The sequence below is a fragment of the Corticium candelabrum genome, chromosome 11 (assembly GCF_963422355.1).
Source record: "Corticium candelabrum chromosome 11, ooCorCand1.1, whole genome shotgun sequence".
NCBI lineage: Eukaryota > Metazoa > Porifera > Homoscleromorpha > Homosclerophorida > Plakinidae > Corticium > Corticium candelabrum.
In genome coordinates, this window is record NC_085095.1 from 3,657,196 (window position 1) to 3,677,788 (window position 20,593).

The 20,593-nt window shown below is 41.1% G+C and overlaps 2 protein-coding genes and 3 long non-coding RNA genes across 7 annotated transcripts; all 5 read right to left on the reverse strand.

Annotated features, from left to right (window-relative positions):
• Window positions 1-2,132: 2,132 nt before the first annotated feature.
• On the reverse strand, window positions 2,133-7,215 carry LOC134187130 (uncharacterized). The gene is made up of 8 exons (XM_062655249.1): window positions 7,110-7,215; window positions 3,776-4,711; window positions 3,258-3,443; window positions 3,083-3,186; window positions 2,827-3,003; window positions 2,737-2,768; window positions 2,591-2,628; window positions 2,133-2,533 (listed from the first exon to the last, which is right to left on the reverse strand). Exons 1-8 carry the CDS (start codon window positions 7,213-7,215, stop codon window positions 2,133-2,135), a joined length of 1,980 nt encoding a protein of 659 aa, XP_062511233.1.
• LOC134187066 (uncharacterized) lies at window positions 6,683-8,778 on the reverse strand. Its single transcript, XM_062655183.1, has 7 exons — window positions 8,758-8,778; window positions 8,292-8,367; window positions 8,190-8,240; window positions 8,085-8,132; window positions 7,923-8,002; window positions 7,679-7,862; window positions 6,683-7,461 (listed from the first exon to the last, which is right to left on the reverse strand). The coding sequence occupies exons 3-7, from the start codon at window positions 8,190-8,192 to the stop codon at window positions 7,228-7,230; spliced, it is 549 nt and encodes a 182-aa protein (XP_062511167.1). The 5' UTR covers window positions 8,193-8,240; window positions 8,292-8,367; window positions 8,758-8,778; the 3' UTR covers window positions 6,683-7,227.
• A 223-nt stretch (window positions 8,779-9,001) lies between these two features.
• LOC134187451 (uncharacterized) lies at window positions 9,002-10,038 on the reverse strand. The gene is made up of 6 exons (XR_009971111.1): window positions 9,925-10,038; window positions 9,794-9,862; window positions 9,670-9,726; window positions 9,358-9,605; window positions 9,172-9,248; window positions 9,002-9,104 (listed from the first exon to the last, which is right to left on the reverse strand). It is a non-coding gene; the product is annotated as an uncharacterized LOC134187451 (long non-coding RNA).
• Window positions 10,039-10,070: 32 nt separating this feature from the next.
• Window positions 10,071-11,496, reverse strand: LOC134187004 (uncharacterized). Its single transcript, XR_009971037.1, has 6 exons — window positions 11,456-11,496; window positions 11,301-11,393; window positions 11,122-11,231; window positions 10,862-11,007; window positions 10,279-10,515; window positions 10,071-10,211 (listed from the first exon to the last, which is right to left on the reverse strand). It is a non-coding gene; the product is annotated as an uncharacterized LOC134187004 (long non-coding RNA).
• Window positions 11,497-16,124: 4,628 nt separating this feature from the next.
• On the reverse strand, window positions 16,125-17,475 carry LOC134186848 (uncharacterized). 3 transcript variants are annotated; one of them, XR_009971011.1, is made up of 3 exons: window positions 17,371-17,475; window positions 17,043-17,295; window positions 16,125-16,917 (listed from the first exon to the last, which is right to left on the reverse strand). It is a non-coding gene; the product is annotated as an uncharacterized LOC134186848 (long non-coding RNA). The 3 variants fall into 3 exon arrangements; XR_009971009.1 differs by having other exon boundaries at window positions 17,043-17,475; XR_009971010.1 differs by having other exon boundaries at window positions 16,125-16,924; window positions 17,043-17,475.
• Window positions 17,476-20,593: the final 3,118 nt, after the last annotated feature.

Sequence of the window (20,593 nt, forward strand, 5' to 3'; positions counted from 1 at the left end):
GAAACAGCCAAGACAAAATTGCCAGATGAAAGTGCAAACTTCTCTGAAGCAGGAATGGAATCTATCTGTCTGTCTGTCTGTGTGTCCGTCCTTAAGAGCGTTTCTCAAAACCCGCGAGTCTGATCTCAGCCGAATTTGGCTGGCGTACCCCGAATTCATTCGGGTAGATAGTGAGATTGTGGTCGTCTCCCTGACTTCTCCCACGACGACGCGATTTCCTGCCGATCGCACTCGCTTCCGCTCGCGCGCGAATATCTCCGGAACGGTGCATCGTATCTCCACCGAACTTAGACTGCCCGTTCCTGACGTCGGACGATAAGCGCCGATCGTGTCGTTTCTTGCCGAAACAAGCGCGAAGAGCAAGTTCGAATTCATTCAGAACATCCGGGACCTCGCAACTAAGATTGCACGTGACGTGTCCACAGACCTATCTTTACACTACAGTATCTTGCGAATTTAGACTGCCCGTTCCTGAAGTTGGACGGTAGGCGTCGATCGTGTCGTTTCTTGCCGACGACGTCGAAAAGGGCAAGATCAGATGAGCCGTGACTTCGTCTAGATCTAGACGGAGAACCAATTACTAACTAACTGCACGTAACTTCATTTGTCTTCCTGACGACATTCAACGGGACACCGGATGGTATCTCCACCGAATTTAAACGGCCCGTTCCTGACATCGGATGGTATGCACTCCCTGCAGCGGAGAGAAGTGACGATGTCTCTAGATGATGGTTCACACTGCCGATAATTACGTTATCTTAATAGCAAACAGTGTCTGCAAATCAATAATTTGTGTGATTAAACTATTACCCGGGCGAAGCTGGGCATTGGAGTTCGTGTAACATATAATGCAAACATCCATACATACATATACATATACATACATACATACATACATACATTATACATACCTACCTACCTATACCTACATACATACATACATACATAAATTTGTTGTTACAAGAGCCTCTAGGGCCCAGGTTATGTACAGTCACTATGCATGTGCTACGATGTAACTGTAGAACCAACAGTTACTATATGTACTTGCTACGATGTAAGAAACTCTAGTAACAGCAGTCACTATGCACTTGCTATAGTGACCGATAGTCACTCTATACTTGTTTATATACATACATACATATGTACATACATACATACATACATACATACAGTGTAAGGAAAGTTGATTCTGCTTAGATTGCTCCCCTGCTGTTCCAGACAAATTTCCTTGGCATAATTATAACAATAAGTAATTATGCACACCACGAGTAGGTTCTGAGTTTACTAGTTTCTTGGCTTGATTGCTGCTGGCTCTGCATGTGTTGTATTGTAATACCATTAGGATTTTCTAGACAATCATCACATCAAATGTATCTTTGAACAGACAAGTTTTTGCATGCCCTACCTGAGTGATTGGTAACCACACTTGAATGCCCTGAAGGAAAAAGACATAGATTGATGTGGAGGTTTAAGTATTGTAGATCATGTAAATTTCAGTATAATTTGCTTATTGATGTTATTCTTCTCCACCTAATTTAAACTTTCACCCAATTCTTATTGATGAGATAAAACAGATTGGTATAATTATATGTCTAAACTGACATATAACCCAAACAAATGATGACATACTATAGCAATGCAGTACTGTTATTGTCATCCAAATACAGTGATTGTGAAAGGAGTTGAGTGTTGCCATCTGTTTGTCACTTGCGGCAAGTGCCTATAGAATTTGTTTAGATTACTACCGCAAAACAACGCAGTCTTGTATTAGCATCTCCACTTCCTCTTAACGTTTGCAAATTTACAGTTGTTATAGTGATCGTTTTCCTTAGCATGCCAAGTAAAATATACATACATACCTGCAGCCACCAGTCGTCCCAGAGAATCGACATCTGTTGAGCAGTGTAGAGTTTGCTTCAAGCGTTCAGTGGCCCTTCTATGCAGTCGATTGTTTCTCAAGTCCACATTGGATCGAAACAAGAAATGTGTCTAACAGCAGTCATAGTATTCAGAAAGTATCTGTCTCTGCCCATTGCATTGTTGAGCTGTTCCTCTGTTTCAGTGCCGATCATGCCATTCAGTTCTGGCATAAATTCTATTCTTCGAAGAATTTCTACTTTCTGTTTCGTGTTTCACTCATGAAGCTTGTCAAATAGCCAATACTTTGCAGACACTCCTGTGCTTGGATGACTACGCACTTGATAGTTATGGTCTAAAGTAATTGCTGACTGTTCATTGTTAGTAGCCACAGTCTGCTGTAGCCATGGCATTGGTATAAGTAAAGAATGGTTTTGAGCTGCCTGGATATTTGATGGAGTTGCTTCAGTTACCCTTCCATGATATGGATGAAACATGTGTGGGAAGCGAGAATTTCCGTGTGCAACAACCATGTGAACCATATCAACAATGGTTACAGTTGGTTGATGCTTCATAGACACGAGGACATCAACATAGTCCCTTGGACTTTCTGCGCAAAGTAAAAACTTCCGGGCATAAACAACTTGATGAGGGCAAGTGGCTGACAACCAGCCTCCTAACAACAACCGCAACAAAAAACAACATCAACAACAACAATTATCCAGATATGTACCATATCGTTTAATCGAACAATGTGCTAGAATAACAAACCTGAGGCACCCCAAATTTTTGAAAACGCTTTATCATGCACCTTCCGGTTATTCATTTTCTCACGCAAACGTATTATACATTCCACCTTTGTCCTCTTGTCGTTAGCACCTGCTTGCCTGCAAAGCTTCTGCACTGTTTCCCTTTATGAAAACAAAAAATCCATAAGCATATTCATTCTAAACGATCTCTTGATCTTACAGAGCTGTTGCCAAGAAGATCAACAAGTTCGTCCTCTGTGATCATTGAAAAGTCATGTTCTGTTGTTTCATTATGACTGTTGCTGTTGATCTGACATTTTCGATATTCTGTGTTCAAGACGGTGCTGGCACAACGAGTAAATGGGCCAATCCATGGAGCCCAACCTGTGTAGTTTGGCTTGACCATAAATGGATTGTTGTGACCTAACTCAACAATGTCAACTCGATTTGAAATTGGATCAGATGTTTTGCATTACTTTCATAGAAACCTCTGGCAAGCGTTTTTCGTATTCGACTTTGGTCCAAAATGCTTCACTGTCAACTATGTCATTTTCTGGAGATGGTTCACGGACGATTAGATCTGTCACAAAATATGTCACATTCAATGTGAATCAGGAACAATATTCAAGTGATGAACGTTGTAGCTCTTACTTGCCAATGAGAAAACTGCCTTTCTGTTGACATCAACTGTCAGAATAGGTGGATGATATCCACAGTGAATGCAACAAAACTCGTATGTGTGCTCAGATGGAGCCTCAAAGTGACAATACGCATCCACTAAGGTATTGTGAGACAATTTTAAGCCTGTCATTGACTCGATGACAGTGGCAACACGGTCTACAACAGTATGTGCCTATTTGAATAAACAAGTACGCGATGAAAGTGCTCGACATTTACAATTACTATCTTCTATTCATACCTGCAAACTGTGACGGAGAAAGAAACACAGTTGAAGAAACAACAAAGTGCACATGACGTCATAAAATTGTGTACACCGTCAACATAGTTCTGATATCTGTAGAAGAGGCCACAGCTAGGGCATTTCTTGCAGTACACACTGACAGCTAATAATCAAAGATGCATTTCATTAATTGTAATACATGCAAGTATACTAATTGATTTCAAAGCTTTCTTACTCTTTACTTATTGGTCGAGACCTATCAGTTTACCCTTTGTTGTGATGTTGATGTTAAACGGACCTTGTAATTTTACACCAGTACAAAAGTTGCATGTCACCTCGGAGAGCATGACTTGTGACAGCTTTGGAGTGTTAGATGTCAGTCTTGAATCTAACTGAAGTGGGATTCTTTTGTGGTTGTAAACATAGTCCAAGAGTATTTTCAGCATGCCTCCACTAGGTGGATACATGTACATGTTGCATTCATTGTCTGTTGTCTCGTCATTAGTACACTCATCAAGGCCATCCTCAGACTCACAAGCTTTTTCAAGCCACATGAGATGTGAGTGCTCCTGATAAAACATCCACTTTGCAACTGATCGATGAATGCAGTTCTTTGGACCAAAACAAGAGCAAAGACGGATCCATGTCATGTTCTGTATGTCTAAGCAAACAACTGTTCTCTTTAGGCGACTCCAATAATGCACAGAATCAGTCAATACAGAAAAAAAGACATATCTGCTACCACTTGGCTTAAGTTGTGTACCCAAAGTGCTCACTACAGCAGGGCAATTTGATTTTTCTGCTTTAGCACGTAGTGCCAGACATGCTGACTTCTGACTTTCAGAGATGAGCTGCCGGTCGACAAGATTGGTTAGACTCTCATTCTTTAGCGTTACAGAAAGGGAGTAACTATCAGCAAATGCCACTGACAGGATATGATCACATTCGAATGATGGTAAAAGGCTTCTAGCAGCTGCTTGCTTTGCATTTAAGCAGTCACTTAGCTCACATGTTGATAATGCATTTCCAAGAAACGTTCTCTTCTGAACATGTATGGGATGGCCAGGGCCTTTCAGATTCTTGCTCACAAGGTACACGCCACTAGTACCATCAATGCAGAGAGCTCGATTATGCCTACCCTTATCAATACTTGGGCTCTGCCAGAATGAATAACTCGTTTGTGTAGTGTCAAATTTCTTGCAAGCTATTTAAGAGAGCACACGTCACAATTCACTTTTCTCTCTCTATGAGTTGACTTGATTTTAAAGTGATATTGAGGGTCATTACCATCCACCAGTTCTGTTGTTTGGTACAGCGTGTCTCAGTTATGGGTGTCTTCTGTACATCAAATTTATGTTCATTAGCTGGCTTAGATTTTACTGATGGTGTTGCTGATGGTGTTTGAAGACCAAAACCTTGGGACAACAGTTCCTGGTCAGAAGATTTTTCTAATTGACTGTCACATGCATTAGAAGCAGTATCAGGGGTATTGACTTCCAAAACGTTTGGCGAGCACAAGTCGACTGGAACTGGAGTGCATGAAGTGGGGACTTCATGACTAAAGATGTCATCAAAGCTGCTGCCAAGTGTAACTGATGCCCAGTCAGTGTCTATGAGATATACATACGATACAGATGACGTGTGTGTGTGTGTGTGTGTGTGTGTGTGTGTGTGTGTGTGTGTGTGTGTGTGAGTGTGTGTGTGTGTGTGTGTGTGTGTGTGTGTGTGTGTGTGTGTGTGTGTTCATTTAATGCAAGTAGTACATATCAATGTATGTATGTACATGTGGTCATACCTGTTTTATGAAAACGGTGCAAATGAGTTTTAAAGTAGTCTTTACGACCACATATAGTTGAGCAGAAAGGACAGCGAAAATGACTTCCTTTGGCATCGTTTTGTTTGATTTCAGAACATTGAAGGTGGCAAAGCAGAACAGTTAGTCCTGTAGATAAAAAGGTGCAAAATTCGTCGCAAACTCATTTTTACAATTTCAGACCCAATACACTTAATTTCATTCATCAAACTGCCTGGTCTTGTATAGCCAGATTAGAAGGAGAAGAGTTGGCTGTGGCAGACTATCAAAAGTTGATATGTTCTCATGCAGGGAAGGGATCGTGCTCCCCTTCCCTCTATTTCTCGTCAGTAAAGTCGCACGACATACCTCTTACTTGGACAGTGTTTCTGATGGTAGAGCAGATGTTGAAACACCTTTTGCCTTTTTGGTGGGCTTGAAAATATTGGGTAGGCACAGGGGACATGGAACTGCGTTTGGTTGACACCCATCTTTCAAACACTTCCCCACTGTAACTTCAGCCCAACGTTCTACACTGTCTTGTACAATAGACTGGTGATTGGCAGCTGCACACCTACTAGCACCTAGATCTAGGAAATAGTGACAAAAGAGTTGGTTTTACGTTCTGCTGTACACTTAAAGATACATACATCCACGTACCCATGAATACGTTCTACTGGCTTCACTTGGTAGCCAAAACCGAAAACAGATAGTACCTCTTCGCGCGCTTTTACCAGTCACGTGCATCTTAGTCACGTGATTTCTTTGCAAAAAACATTTAAATGCACTACTACGTGTACAGAGTGTAAGAAAGACAGGAGCTCTTCCATCGATGCATATATATCTACAGCGCTTGGTTCACAGCGTTGCGATTGCTGAGATCTGTCTGGCGTGCCAGCAAGGTCCCGGATAAGGCGATTGATTGTACAGAATGCAGGCACAACAGTAGGATTGCGGCGGCATACACAGACGATAATTTTGGATCATATAACGCGCGTTAGACTTAGTCTGGTCTGGCGGCGGCTGATGTGACAGCGAGACACCGGATGGGGCGCGTTAGATATAGTTGAGATTATGGCGCATTCGGGAAAGTTGGTTTCAAATTTTTACAACATCGAATGACGATGTCAGAGCCGCTGAACACCTATGTTAATGATTAATGGTTAGCTCACGTCAGCTATGACGTAAATTTGCTCCAGACGCCGAAAGAAACCAGCCCGTGCATAGTCCCATGCATTGTAAAGTTTCTAGGACTTCGAGAAAACGTTACAGTATGCGACTACTTGGATTCATCGCCGTTTTCGCTGCCGGTTTGAGATTATGTGTGAGAACGTCCGTTTCGCGGAAGTGATGTTGTCAATTACACAGATATGCCCAACAACACTTAATATCATAATGATATGACATGTGACCCCACTTACGGGCCACTGAGACTGTAAGGCCTTTAGAGTGTACAGTACTGGGAAGTCAGCTATTAGAGTTCATAATCGTGGACGTGACAGGTCAGAGGCGGATCCAGACGGGGGCACTGGGGGCACATGCCCCCTTCAGAAATACGTCTTCTGATTATTTTCGTCAGTCAGTGCATGAACTCAGATTATCCAGTCAACTTGCTTCAACTCGTGACCAAAGCGCAGGTAGAGTCGTAATTCCCGTATAATCATTTCCCGGATATTGGCATGCCGAAGAAGAACCAACGTCGCCTACTGACTCCTAGTTTAGAGAGTTATTTCAAAACACATGTGACAGATTATTGTACTGATTTCTGTTATAGTATAGATAGGGTCAATATTTTAGAAGATGTGTTTGCCATGTTCCAACTGCTCCCTCATTTCTTTTAAGCCAGTGCACAGATCGTCAAGTTCAGATGAGGTGAGGGGTATGTAGTATCTTCCATACTTGTGTATTGTTGTCATCCTGTGTTGTTTCTATCTGATCCAAAACCTGACCAAACTTACTGCCGGTACAAGATATATATCGGGCATCGTGTTGTCGGAGACGAAGTTGATAAACTCCATGTGAAGTTCATGTGTGGCAAGGACAAAATCACCAACTACTTGTACAGCAGGTTTGTTGTTGAAGCATTTGTCATCCAGCCATAAAGCTACATGTAAATGGATGCTGAGCCAGCATGCTCCCACTGATACTGTTTGTTCTTGGAGCTGCAATCAGATAACAGCAAATATGTTATCAATTACTCGCTCTATGAGCAAACTGCCTACTGGTCCCCTACATCTACCACTGCAATTGTAATTTTGCTTATGCAAAGACTAAATTCAAAAACTTTGTTAACAAGAATCGATGAAATGGCATTTTGATTACAGTATTCACAAATTCCTATCTGCCCAACATAATGTTTACAGAATTTTTGTGACTTACTGGTGTATCATCATCGTGTTCTGCTCTCCAAGCTTGAAGTGATTGCCATGTTTGCAACAGTCGCAACAGGGGATAGTCGTAGAGCTCTGATTCCAAAGTCTCTGTTACAATTTCTGTTGTTTCCCAACTAATATAGTATTTTGCGCTTGGCTGAATGTTAGTAGGTGTTATCTCCAAGTTGAGGCTTCAAAGGAAGTTTAGTAGTTCCAGTGCAATAGAATAGTAACAGTCGACATCAATGTACCTTTTATTTCCTGTTGTATTTGCAGCAAACTGTGTAATTAGCCTATGTGCCAGCCAACACCTGATGTCATTAATTTCACTCTACAATCCATCATACAATATTAACAAACATGCATAACAGCTGCGTACTTATAGAGTTACATAACGGTTATACACTGTGTACCTCACAAAAGTTGTTAGAGTGAATGCCAAGTGCTTCATTCCTCGTGTACTGAAACGTAGGGTAATTATGTACAAAATTTCTAGAAGTGACACTGTAAATTATTACCATCAGACAGTAGACACCACAGCTTGAACCGTCTTGTTGCCGTGGAGCATTCTATAGCCAACAAATGATAATCTCCAAAAATAAAATGTGCAATATGTATACTTTCACAACTTCGTTAGTCCACTCTGTAGCAACATAGTTCTCTTTCGTCAATGTTACTGTATCTGATAACCAATCTCTAATGGGAGAATAGTAATGTTACATGTATCTTTCATATTCATATGTACAGTATGTGTATATATGTATTACATGTATGCATGACCTAATCTCTAGAAAGACTTCTGAACACACTTCCATTAGCGGGTCATAGTATTTAATTGTCCTGTCTGTTATGTCGATAAACTAAAAAAGTCACTGTTTGCACACTGTTGTAAATAATTTCATCTAGTAACAAACATACTATACAACACCAATGCTGCTTCACAGGCATGTGCATGGGAATTAACAGAACATCATAATGGAAAATATTTATCTGCAGAATATCAATAAAAGCACTTATGAAAATGTTGCAATCATTTTACTTGATGGCTATTTACTGCACCAGCTGTTTCATTGTCCATTGTCTTACAGCAACAGGACCTTGATTGTCGAGCTTCACATAGGAGTAGGTATTGAAGCTCTTGACTTTTCTTCCCTAAAAAAGAGTTGTAGTTTGTAACGAGCAATTAGTTATAATGAGATAATACCTTGCGGCAAGCATCCGTCTCTCATAAACATGCTACTGCATTGATGAGCTGTCAATACTAATACATTACCAATATGTATCATTTCACTAGCTCGTTTACAACAACTGACATTGTCATTGAGCCATATGTTTGGCTGAAGCTTTGCTAAGTCACGTACTGTAATCACACCTGGAAAGTTTGAATCAGACAGTTGTCTGTCACCGGCTATTTTGTCTAGTGCAGTAGTCATCTGTAAATTGCACATTACCAATCAATGCACATAGTAATGACCAATTGCAGTATCATCTAGAGAGGACCATTTGATCTACTTCTTTCTGCTCATGACTTGATAAAATGTAAAATGGCTGCAGTCTTCTCATTTTTGGTGGAATGTCTGGCATATTTCACATACAGGATATGTTAAGTTCAGATAAATTGTGAAAAGTATATACAGGTAGCACAGTGTAGTTCAACAACATCTTTGTCACACGTCCTGCTCTTACCTGGAATACCCAAAAACAGCAACTGAATGTCAAAGGGCAGCTTGCATATTCTTGTTTATAATACGTCAAAATGTTTTACAGATGTACGGCCACTAAGAAATTGATCAACAGCAAGTGAATAAATTTAATTAACGTGGACTAATGTAAGGTAGATAATGAGTAAATAAAGACGTATTTACCAGAGTGTATATTTCTTGGGTCTTCCCTGCAGGTTGTTGCTATGATTTTAGTGACATTCATTTGTAACCCTAGAAATGAAAAGGCTGATGTAAAACAAGTCAACTCCGGAAGCTGTGAAAACTGCTGTGGTACCTGGTGGGGGGACAGTATCTGTTCTTACATAATCATGGTCACCGTACCTGGTAGTACCTGGTGAAATGAAAAGGCTCATGTACAAACAAGTCAACTGCTGAAGCTGCAACAACTGCTGACATACCTGGTGGGACAGTATCTGTTCTTGCATAATTATGGTCCCCGTAAGGAAGGCCTTGCGCAGCAGAATCATCTAATCAGAAAGAGTGAAATAGGTAGATTACAGGACATTAAGCTCTATAATGTCATACATACCATTGATTGCTATATCTAGACTCACAAAATGATTTTCGGCATAGTGGCCAAGAAGCAGTGGAACATCATTAGAAGAAACATGGCCATTGGGCTCTACTATAACAGTAAAATGGTCGCTTGCACCATCTACACTGCTGACTATTAGAATATTATGAGACAGCACTGTTGTTAATGCCATCACAACAAGGTGGTCTCCCCACTCGCCATCCTTCTCCATGTCAGATAAATACTGATCCCAACCCTTACTGACATATTGTGAAAGGTTTAGTTTCTTGCCATTTGATATCCTTGCATAAATGCTACATTAGTTTAACATATACATCACACGTGTAGTAGTGTACTAGCTGTTCTTACAACAAACTGGTGATCTCTGAGACAAGAAATTGCCAGTGCTCGAAGCTCACTGTGACAGTAGGGCTTTTCTGACTTAACTCGTTTCAGCTGATCCGAAACAGCATGAAAAAGGCAATTTCCATCAGCAGGTGTTGTGTCTCTAAACTTGAGCCCAGACATTTCTACCCTCTCTGCTAGTCGACAGTGGTTTTGATTGGCTGTTTTACAAGATATTTTGTTGAAGTCTGATCTTGCTGCCTGCATGCAAATCTGTGATCAACAAGAGTAGCATATATATATATATATATATATATATATATATATATATATATATATATATATATATAAGCTGTTCACATTGAATAATTTAATCTTATTCTATAACAATGAATTCAAAATAGCAATTAAATTAAATTAAATTAAATTGAATTAAATGAGTTTGCTAGAAATTCATGTTGTGCTGTTTCCATAGAGTAGTGACTATAGTAATAGCTGTTACAATGTAGTGACTTGATAGAGCATTAATTAACAAAATTATAGAACACACATGCATACCCATACTTACACACCTACACGTCCATGCACTAGTACTGCATGCACCTACTTTTCTTTCGGTTTTTCCACAATTGTCAAAGGTAGATGTAGAGTCTCTTTTGTTTATATGAATTCTCCCTTGCCTGGTTGTTAATGCTAATAAGAGATGGCTGGCCTCATACATATCACACACTGATTTTTGATTTCCCGTCTTCCCTGTCAAAAAGTTTAAACAATCAGCAGCAATGTAAATTTCAATAATTTCCCAGCTCAGCTCTAATCCACCATGCAAAAAAATGATGAAAGCCCTAGGCAATGGCAATTGCAAACCTGCTGTGTTGATGGCCTTTGCCTTTGCATTTTGTTTTTTTGTGCTGACAGGCGAATCCCTTTAGAATGTTGTCTATATTTTGCCAACAAAGCAATAAAGTCTTCACTACCTGTAAACAATTGGCCATATTGCCCATATTTTATCCAGCTAGACATTCATGTACATGCATGCTCTTAACCTGAAAGACTAGCTGGACTGCATAAGTTGTTTGACCTTGACGGTGAAACTCGAGCTGATTCAGAAATGAGTGAAACACTGTTTTTGTGAGATACTACACAATAGCAAATGCAAATGACCGAATCATGTGTTCTTGCTTGATGAATATGCCTATACCTTCAAGCTTAGGCAGCCTTTCAACTTGAAACAGTGTTGCATCTTTTAGTTTCAAGTCTACAATACAGATGTCACAAGTCTCAAATCTGTCCGTGTTTTTATCAATTATTGACCAACGCGCAACTATAATTGTATGTATGTATGTATGTATGTATGTATATATGTATGTATGTATGTATGCATGTATGCATGTATGTGGCTCAATTGGTTAGAGTGTGCATTTGGAGATTGGCAACATCCGGGACCCTCGGGTTAGAGTTCGAGTGCGGGAGGGCCACATACATAAGTTCCCCTGGGCAAGGAACTAACATACACTTGCCTCTCTCTCCGGAGTGTCAGTTTCTGTCCAGCAAGTTTGAAGCATGAAGTATGAAGTATGAAGTACAGCAAGTATGACATACCTAGTGACATGATAGTGTGACTGCTGAAAGTGTAGAGTATAGAAGGTATAGAAAGTTTAGATTGTCTGCAGTAACCTGGGCCCTAAGGGTCCTTGTAAAAAATGTATGCATGTATTGGCACATCATTTGCAATCTGGTGTCAAAGAAATTCAGACTGTTGGATGGACTCTGATGTCTATAGTCGTGCAATAGTGGTAATAGTCATTAATTCTGAGCTAGTTTTGATTTTTGTTGTCTGTTGCTGTTTAGTTCTAGTGTCTACAGTAGTAACCTTTTACTCTGCGCCATACTACAGTTGTACATAAACAGAGTCTCAAACACCCCTTCTAGATGAATAAATCATGTATGTATTCAATAAAAGTATGTATGTACATGTGTGTGTGTGTGTGTGTGTGTGTGTGTGTGTGTGTGTGTGTGTGTGTGTGTGTGTGTGTGTGTGTGTGTGTGTGTGTGTGTGTGTGTGTGTGTGTGTAATACATGTATACACAAGCTGAAAATATTTACAAACCTTGGTGATTAGAACATTTCTTATACAGACTGTTGCAAAATTATAAATCCACCCTTACTCACGTGACAGACAAAATGTGTGAATGGTGTAAAATGATACCAGGAGTTCCTTCCATGATTACTTTGAACTACCAACATACAGCAATACTTGTGTTCTTAGAGTTAGAGCTACAACTAAATAATTTTGTTCGTCTTTCACTAAAGAAATCGAAGTGCGTTTGTCAGGCAGTAAACCACAAATGTCCAATCCAAACAGTTTCCTTGATACGCTTTCTACTTCTGAGAGAACTTAACATTAAATTCATCGTCAAGTTGCTAGAAATTACCATTTTGTCTTTGTTTGGCAGCAAATGAGCAAACTGTTTATGACGTAACAAACTCGTTCTTATGATCTGTAATTGCTTAAAAAACCAAACAAAAGCACTAAATCAATGCACTAATGATTACAAGACGCAAAACTGTTGGCTTCAATGTTATTTCTTACTGCATAACGTAGACATTCCTAAATTCGTTACTTCCGGTTATATTCTGTGATGGTTCAGAATAGTGCAAGTTGAGACAATGGCGCCAAATTGTCTTGTTTTTAGACGCTGTTGGAGCTCACAGAGCGGCGAACGTCGACAACCCTACAGTTCAGTTATCATTTCGTCCCAATTTCCGTCCTTGAATCGATTCTTTGCGTTTTTCGTGTGTAACCGTGCCTCAAAGAAAGCAGTGCAGCCCCAAGACTCTACAAGAATTCGAAGTCCATCTTGAGAACGAGTTGTCAGAACATGAAGTGGCGGGAGTTGTAAGAGTCTCTCGTGGACTTATTCAGAATGTCATCAGACGCCTTCAAAACGGCAGCAGCGACTACAAAAGAAGACCAGGCCGAGGTAGAAAAACAACAACTCGAACTGACCGACATATCGAATTTGCTGTTCTTCGAGATCGCCAAGTCACTCTGCGAGAGCTTCAAGCAGACTTGACTGTCGTGACTGGCCAGCCTGTGTCACATTCCCTCATTAGTAGATGCCTGTCAGAGAAATGTCTCAATGCTCGACGACCTCGTAAAAATCCACACTGCGTTTTCGACGAGAGAGTGGCTTCGTGCTAATGACGTCACTGTTCTCGAGTGGCCGTCTCGCTCTCCAGACGCCAATCCAATAGAACATCTGTGGCTCTGGCTGAAAGTGAGGGTAAATTGTCTACATCCTCGAACAGCAGCCGATCTCTGGGCGGCAGTGCAGACAGCGTGGGCGTCAATTCCTGTTGATCTTGTACAGACTCTGATTAGTTGACAGTCTTCCGCGTCGCGTAGAACCGATACGCAGCGCTAACGGTGGTTGGACGAAATGCTAGATAGTAGTGTGTAAATATTAACGAGTTCTTGCTTATAAACCAATTACAGTAAACGCCACAAATTTGTTTACTATTATAAAATATTCACTTTACAGCACATGCGTAGACAAGATTTAGGAAGATAATGATGTTTTTCCCAACGTGGCAACTTTACATTCTCTAGTCAAGGTGTGAAGGGTTTGGATCTAGACTCAGATAAACAGCAAATAATTTCGTAACGAAAATATAACTTGAAAGCTTCTCTGTGACTGACTAGACTGTCAAAACACAATGAAATGTACAACAGGTAGGTTGGATTTATAATTATGCAAGAGACAGTATAACTCAGAAGACTCTGTGGTATCTTTTCTCAACCCTGACACAGGCATTCAACAAAAGCAATGATTATTGTTTTACATGTCAGAAAGGACACGGTACTGTACTACAGTAATCATGGCAGCAAACAAACATAACAGTATGTAGACTGTCGTTTTGCCTTTGTGTATACCATGTCTCAAGATAAAGAAAATCATTATCATTATAGGAAAAGAAATTATTCGACTTTACTGTTCACTTCTATGAATTTTCTGTATGATATCTATGGCATGTATAATGATTGTCAGACGGACAGACTGTCAACTGTTTGACTCAGTCGTACTTAGGGATCTTTTTGGTCCTATAGCTAGTTCTTAGACAAAGAGGCAAACATACACAGACAGACAGACAGACAGATACACAAATATAGATAGACGTACAGACAGGCAACAAACATATGTATTAACAAGCATACACAGACAGACAGACAGACAGACAGACAGACAGACAAACAGACAGACAAACAGACAGACAAACAATTTGACAGACAAACAGACACACACATGGACACACAGATAAACAGACACACAGACAGACACTTGCATGTCTGGTCAAAGTGTTTGACCGAACTGAACTTCCAGCACAGCAAAGAACCGACTCATCAATACCTCGACAACGAAAACAGACCAGACATGTTGATATCGATCCCCAAATTTGTCATGGCACAGAACTAGACATTTCTCTAGCACATCCCTGGTGCAGACTTGCTAGCATTGGCTGTTAGCACAGCAGGTATTGCAGCCTCAAGGAGGGAAGAGAGAAAAGAGGTTAAATACAACCGAGAGCTTCTTCCAGGAGGCATCAAACCATCTTTTGTTCCTTTGGTTCTTGAACATTTTGGTCGCTGGGGGGCACAAGCCTCCAACTATCTGAGCAAGCTGGCCGAGTCGTCTAGAGATGATGAGGGAAAGAAAAACAAGGCCCAATTCAAGACCACGTGGAGATCTCTCATCTCCATTCAACTGCAGAGAAACCTTGCTAAAGTTATAGCAGACAAGTTATATAGCATTCACAGAATGAACACTACAGTTGCAAATTATTAAATCATTGTATGTGTAGGGCCTAGGGCCCTTTTCGTTTTTGACAGACAGACAGACAGACAGACAGACAGACAGGCATACAAACATGTCGATTCACATGTAGACTGACTAACCAATAAATTGCACATATGTCTACCGTCTGCCGTACATTTTCGTGGAGATCGTGCTATCTACAGAGCTTCTGGTCGCGAAGTCAGGCGAAATCAGTCCGTCTTCCACGCAGTCAGCGAGAAAACGAAATTTTTCCAGCCTCTTCGTGGCGCTCATGTCACAAGACCCACAAAACGTGCCCAAAACGTTCCCAAATGTATATACGCAAGCGCCAAATATCAGCTTTCCTCGGTGACATTTCAGTTTTTGAGCCGTCTATGGTGTGAATTACACCAGAACGTGTACCTGTGTCCGCACGTCTGGAATAGACCTTTTCACAGGGCGTGGCACTAACGACGTCGTCACCTACCGCGCGCCGGTTTGGTTCGCTTTTGATGCATTGACGTTTGTTAACCGCGTGAGTCTAGAGCCAAAGCAACAATTTTTCTTTTCAAACTTTAACCGGTGCGTATAGCGATGCATCGAATTAGGTGAGGCCTCATTAGGACTCGGCTCTTGTGTGTTTTGCGTGTTTTGCAGTGATGAACAACCTCTTTCTGATTTCTTTAGTGACTCTACCGCGTCAGTTTGAGTGATGATTTAACATTGAGACTTGACAGACGTCAAATGCGGGTAGAAACGTGCGTACGTAATCTATGATGCGCGTTCTGTGTGGTACACACTTACCCAAATGGTTTGGTTTGTACCTCCTGAATACTTCCTAAAAAGTGCGGCGTCTAGGGAATGAAAGGACCGTAGGTAGCAAGTAGATAAAGTTCTGTTAATTAATACAATTAATCAATGTTGTAATAATATAATTGAGTATTACTATTAAAAATGGTGTACACAATGAAAATGAAATTGAACAGCAAGTGGTAGTGTATCCTGGAGCATTACACACAAGAGTACAGAATGATAACAAGAGCCAACACATACTGACCTTTACAAACTCAAATTGATATCAATGACACTAATTACTATTAGTTTACCGTTCAAAAATTAAATCTATAGTACAAGAGGTGGATGCAAATTTGTTAGATATGAATAAACAGTAAATACCTTATATAAAAGATCCATGCTTGAACTAAGTGTTATTTATACATTGCAAAATTCTATGGTTCGTTACCCGTCTGATCACCCCTCTATGTCGATTCTAAGAGAAGCCACTTGTCGGCATTTAATTAATGACTTGCTCCTCAGTAAACTGACCTCCTCCTTCTAGAAAAGGAGGTAGCACAAGAGATGCCAAACGTCCATGAGAATGTTAGCAATAACAAACCCTTTGTTTGCAATGACTTGATCTCCAGGCACAAATTTATTGAGAAACCAGACTGCTTCGTAAGTCCCTGTCTGTTACGGCACCAGTACATACTCATGACACAAACTGTACCATTACATGACCACATGGCGATATTGTAACCAATGCTTTCACAGTGTGGTGGTGTTTGTATCTGGAGAAGGAAGCTGATTGCAAACCTCTATCTGAATGACGTTCTGTAAATAGTTCTGTTGCATCAATGATGCAGGTCTATTTCGGGAAAGTCTCTCTAAATGACTGTGGTAGACTTCAATGTAGAGTATCCTTTGGCAACCACCAGTCAACGTCATTCAAATGGCAATAAAGTTTATCCATGTGACAAAAATTTCCATGTGAAACTTCAAATATTTCCCATTTGCAGATACATTGGTACATCCAGGAACACAGCAAATAACCATGATGGCATGGCAACTACACACTCCAAAAGGTAAAACACAGTACAGCAACACTGAGTGACTGGTTTATTTACATGACAGCCACGTACAGCTGAGGACATTATATTAAGATGAAATATTAATCAAGCATTCTCTTCTTACCTCTCAGTACCACCAGACTTGTCTAAAGACTTCCTCTTCACGTCAGTCATTCCCTAAACGCCGCACTTGCTAGGAAATATTCAGGAGGTACAAACCAAACCATTTGGTAAGTGCGTACCACACAGAACGCGCATCATAGATTACGTACGCACGTTTCTACCCGCATTTGACGTCTGTCAAGTCTCAATGTTAAATCATCACTCAAAATGACGCGGTAGAGTCACGAAAGAGATCAGAAAGAGGTTGTTCATCACTGCAAAACACGCAAAACACACAGGAGCCGAGTCCTAATGAGGCCTCACCTGATTCGATGCATCGTTATACGCACCGGTTAAAGTTTGAAAAGAAAAATTGTTGCTTTGGCTCTAGACTCACGCGGTTAACAAATGTCAATGCATCAAAAGCGAACCAAACCGGCGTGCGGTAGGTGATGACGTTGTTAGTGCCACGCCCTGTGAAAAGGTCTATTGCAAGAAACGATTGATATAAATGCCTCTAGGGGCGCGAGATAATTTACTGCGGCCATTGTGCTAACGCGCGCTACAATTTGTATCCTAATGATGTCAATACGGCTGAGAACGGCGGACTGATATCAACCCGCTGCTACCGGCTTCTGTAAAACTCAGATTGTTGGCTAACAAGGAAGACCGATATCTCTGCACATTTCAAGGTAAGGATTGTGGGACATATGGTGTTAAGTTGTGATTTATTGACTAGAGCAAACTGGGACCCCAAAGTTATCATGCAAGTTTTTATCGACTGTGGCAATACAACCTCAGAAGGAGACCCTTCTTAGATTAGTTCATAGATTACGTCTCGCTGAATTTTGGGCGCGTTAGGAGCACTTGGTATGGTTAAACCTAAAGTAGTTACTTCGAGAGAGTAAGATCGAGGAATCATCTGAACAACTCGTTGCCGATTCTCTGCTTCTGTGGCTGTCTGGACCGTAGGTTTCCTGCAAGAAGATACCACGCCTTGTATCTTTCTTTCAACAAGTTTTAGTATTTGGTGATAGTTCTCCTTTTAAAAAAAAATAAGAAAAACATTTTGAGAAAATGATGGGTATGTGGGGATGGGTATGTAGGAATAGGTATGTATTTAATCATGCTCATCTCCTACATCACAATCTTTTACCTAAATTAATTAAAAAGCAGCAGTCGTGTGTGACACTCACAGTACTGGATTGTGATGTAGAAGATGAGCATGATTAAGTACATACCCATCCCTACATACCCATCATTTTCTCAAAATATTTTTCTTTATTTTTTAGGTAAAAAAGCGAATGTGAGTGTGTGTATGTAGTTTGAAATGGAAATGACAGTCCTAGTAAACGTGTGCAGCTCGGCCGGGATTTCAATCTTTGATTGCATCTCCAAACAACTCCCAGGTTACGCTCAGCATACACGAAAGTACGTAGCAGCTGACGGATGTACGTAATAACACTGATTGCATCTATAAACAACTCCCATTACTTAGGGTTCCATGGAAGAGATACACGCTTACATGCACAGAGAATCAGACAGGATGCCGCGCCGTTGAACATAGTCGTACATGTTCAAATACACGCAACTGTAAGCAGCATGTAACAGCAGGTGGAAGTGGCAGCTTGGCTTCCAAACGGTAGTCACATGTACACACGTGACCGGAACAACATGGCGTTGTGGGAAGCAATACGTGCAATTGCATGGCAGCAGTTGACTGATACAAGATGACTTTGCACTTTTCTAGCTTTTGGGTCAGTGCAATTCTTCGGAAAGAGCGAATCGTTTGGTGTGACTCTCGTCGTTGTAGCTGCTTCGAGTGAGGCGCTAGCCTGGCTGACAAAAGTGAAATGTGAAATGTGAAAGAATAAATGGCGTTTTTCTGCTTGCCGATAGCTGGCTTCTGAGGCGCTTAGTGTCAGCGGTGATAGTCTGGCTACCATTAGGAACGTTTGAAGTTGAGCGCTACGTGGGTCCTAGATCTCTGTAATGAGTTCTGAGAGATCCCATTCGGATGTATTTGGATACTTTTGTATGTGCCGCCTTTTTATATTCTTTGCATCCCTGCATAGGGAGTGCTACTGCACTCCCTGATAATAGGCGTATAATACCCACTACGGCCACGGGGTCCATTGCCCCAATCAGCAGGCTATGATCATTATATTAAAATACGTTATTGTTAAAACGAGCTGCAAGTGGAAGAAACGATGAGCAACAATAGACGACAGTACATTTGCGCGCAGACGTCTTGGGTACACGAGGCTACACTTGTCGCCCATACGTTTGTTTACCCTTAAGCCTAGTTCACAATACGACGCTGGACGTTGACATTGACGCTGACGCTGACGCTGACGATGACGTTGTACCATTCACAATATTTTTCCGTGAGCGTCAGGAGACGTTGGTCAGCACCTGTCTGGATACTCGAGCGTTGAGCGCATGCTAACGCACGTTATTGTAACACCACGTGTGTATCGTAGATGGACGAAGAAATTGTAATTCTTCTACTTCTTATTCGTCGCCGTAGGCGTAGAGCTAGAGAATATCAACAACGGCAAGTGTGGGTCAGACCAATCTTTCAACGAAGGCGGCAACAGGGAGAATTTCATAATCTCCTTGCAGAGATGAGGCTGAACGACACTGAAAGCCATTTTCGCTACCTAAGGATGTCTCGTGACTGTTCTTTGATTTGTAGAAAGTAATCACGTGTTTTCCGGTTACGTTGGTACACTTCCGGAATCGACGCTAGAGTTGAACTCGAGTCAACTCCAGCGTCAAGAACGCTGGACGAACGCTGGACGAACGCTGCGACGAACGTCGTCGACGTTGACATGTTCACAATACGACGCTCATGCCAGCGTCATCGTCATCGTCAGCGTCATCGTCAGCGTCAACGTCAGCGTCGTATTGTGAACCGAGCTTAAGTCATCTAGCAATTTTTAGTATGAAACACCTGGCTGCAAGCAGTTCTAATGCTGTTATCAGGGGCGTACGCAGGATTTCTCTAGAGGGGGTTCGTAACTAAGTTGCCGAAAAGTTAAGTGCTGTACTACTTTATAGATTTATATTATTTTTTACAGATAATTTCAATGTATCCAAAATCGGGAGTCTCGTTGTGTCTTCTGCTGTCCCCATATGTAATGGTGCTGTGTAGTTGCGCTCATGCGGCATTGCCTAATTCGAATTCCGCCATTACCTACCGCCTAGAGGGGGTTCGTCCGAACCCCCTCGAACCCCCTCTGCGTACGCCCCTGGTTATTGAAGGCAGAGCTAGAAAGTTGTCAAATTTACTTGATCTACCTACAGTCTGTCATTTCTTCTTATTAAATTTAAAAGTCACTTCTTCACCGATCGACCTGTTTAAAATCAAGTGTATATAAAAGTTAGGCCTACAAGTCCAAAGAATGACCCGATCTTTGTCATTAGTTATATATTATATCTGCTGGTAGAGGATGTATGTATCGATGCGCTAGTAATAATAAAGATAAGACGACTAGAAGAAGGTCTGTTAGAAGAATTTCAAGCTAAATGTTTTTACTAAAAACCATATAGGTTTTAGAGTTTGTTACT

What these genes read in the sequence shown, in the direction of transcription:
- LOC134187066 (XM_062655183.1), bottom strand. An exon ending in ACTCTAACAACTTTTGTGAG is followed by an intron (nt 8,003 to 8,084) that starts GTACACAGTGTA and finishes GATGGATTGTAG; the next exon opens with AGTGAAATTAATGACATCAG. An exon ending in AATACAACAGGAAATAAAAG is followed by an intron (nt 7,863 to 7,922) that starts GTACATTGATGT and finishes CTTCCTTTGAAG; the next exon opens with CCTCAACTTGGAGATAACAC.
- LOC134187130 (XM_062655249.1), bottom strand. Translation starts at nt 7,215, where the DNA reads ATGACAACAATACACAAGTATGGAAGATACTACATACCCCTCACCTCA. An exon ending in TGCCAGAGGTTTCTATGAAA is followed by an intron (nt 3,004 to 3,082) that starts GTAATGCAAAAC and finishes TTTATGGTCAAG; the next exon opens with CCAAACTACACAGGTTGGGC. An exon ending in GAAGCTTTGCAGGCAAGCAG is followed by an intron (nt 2,629 to 2,736) that starts GTGCTAACGACA and finishes GGGGTGCCTCAG; the next exon opens with GTTTGTTATTCTAGCACATT.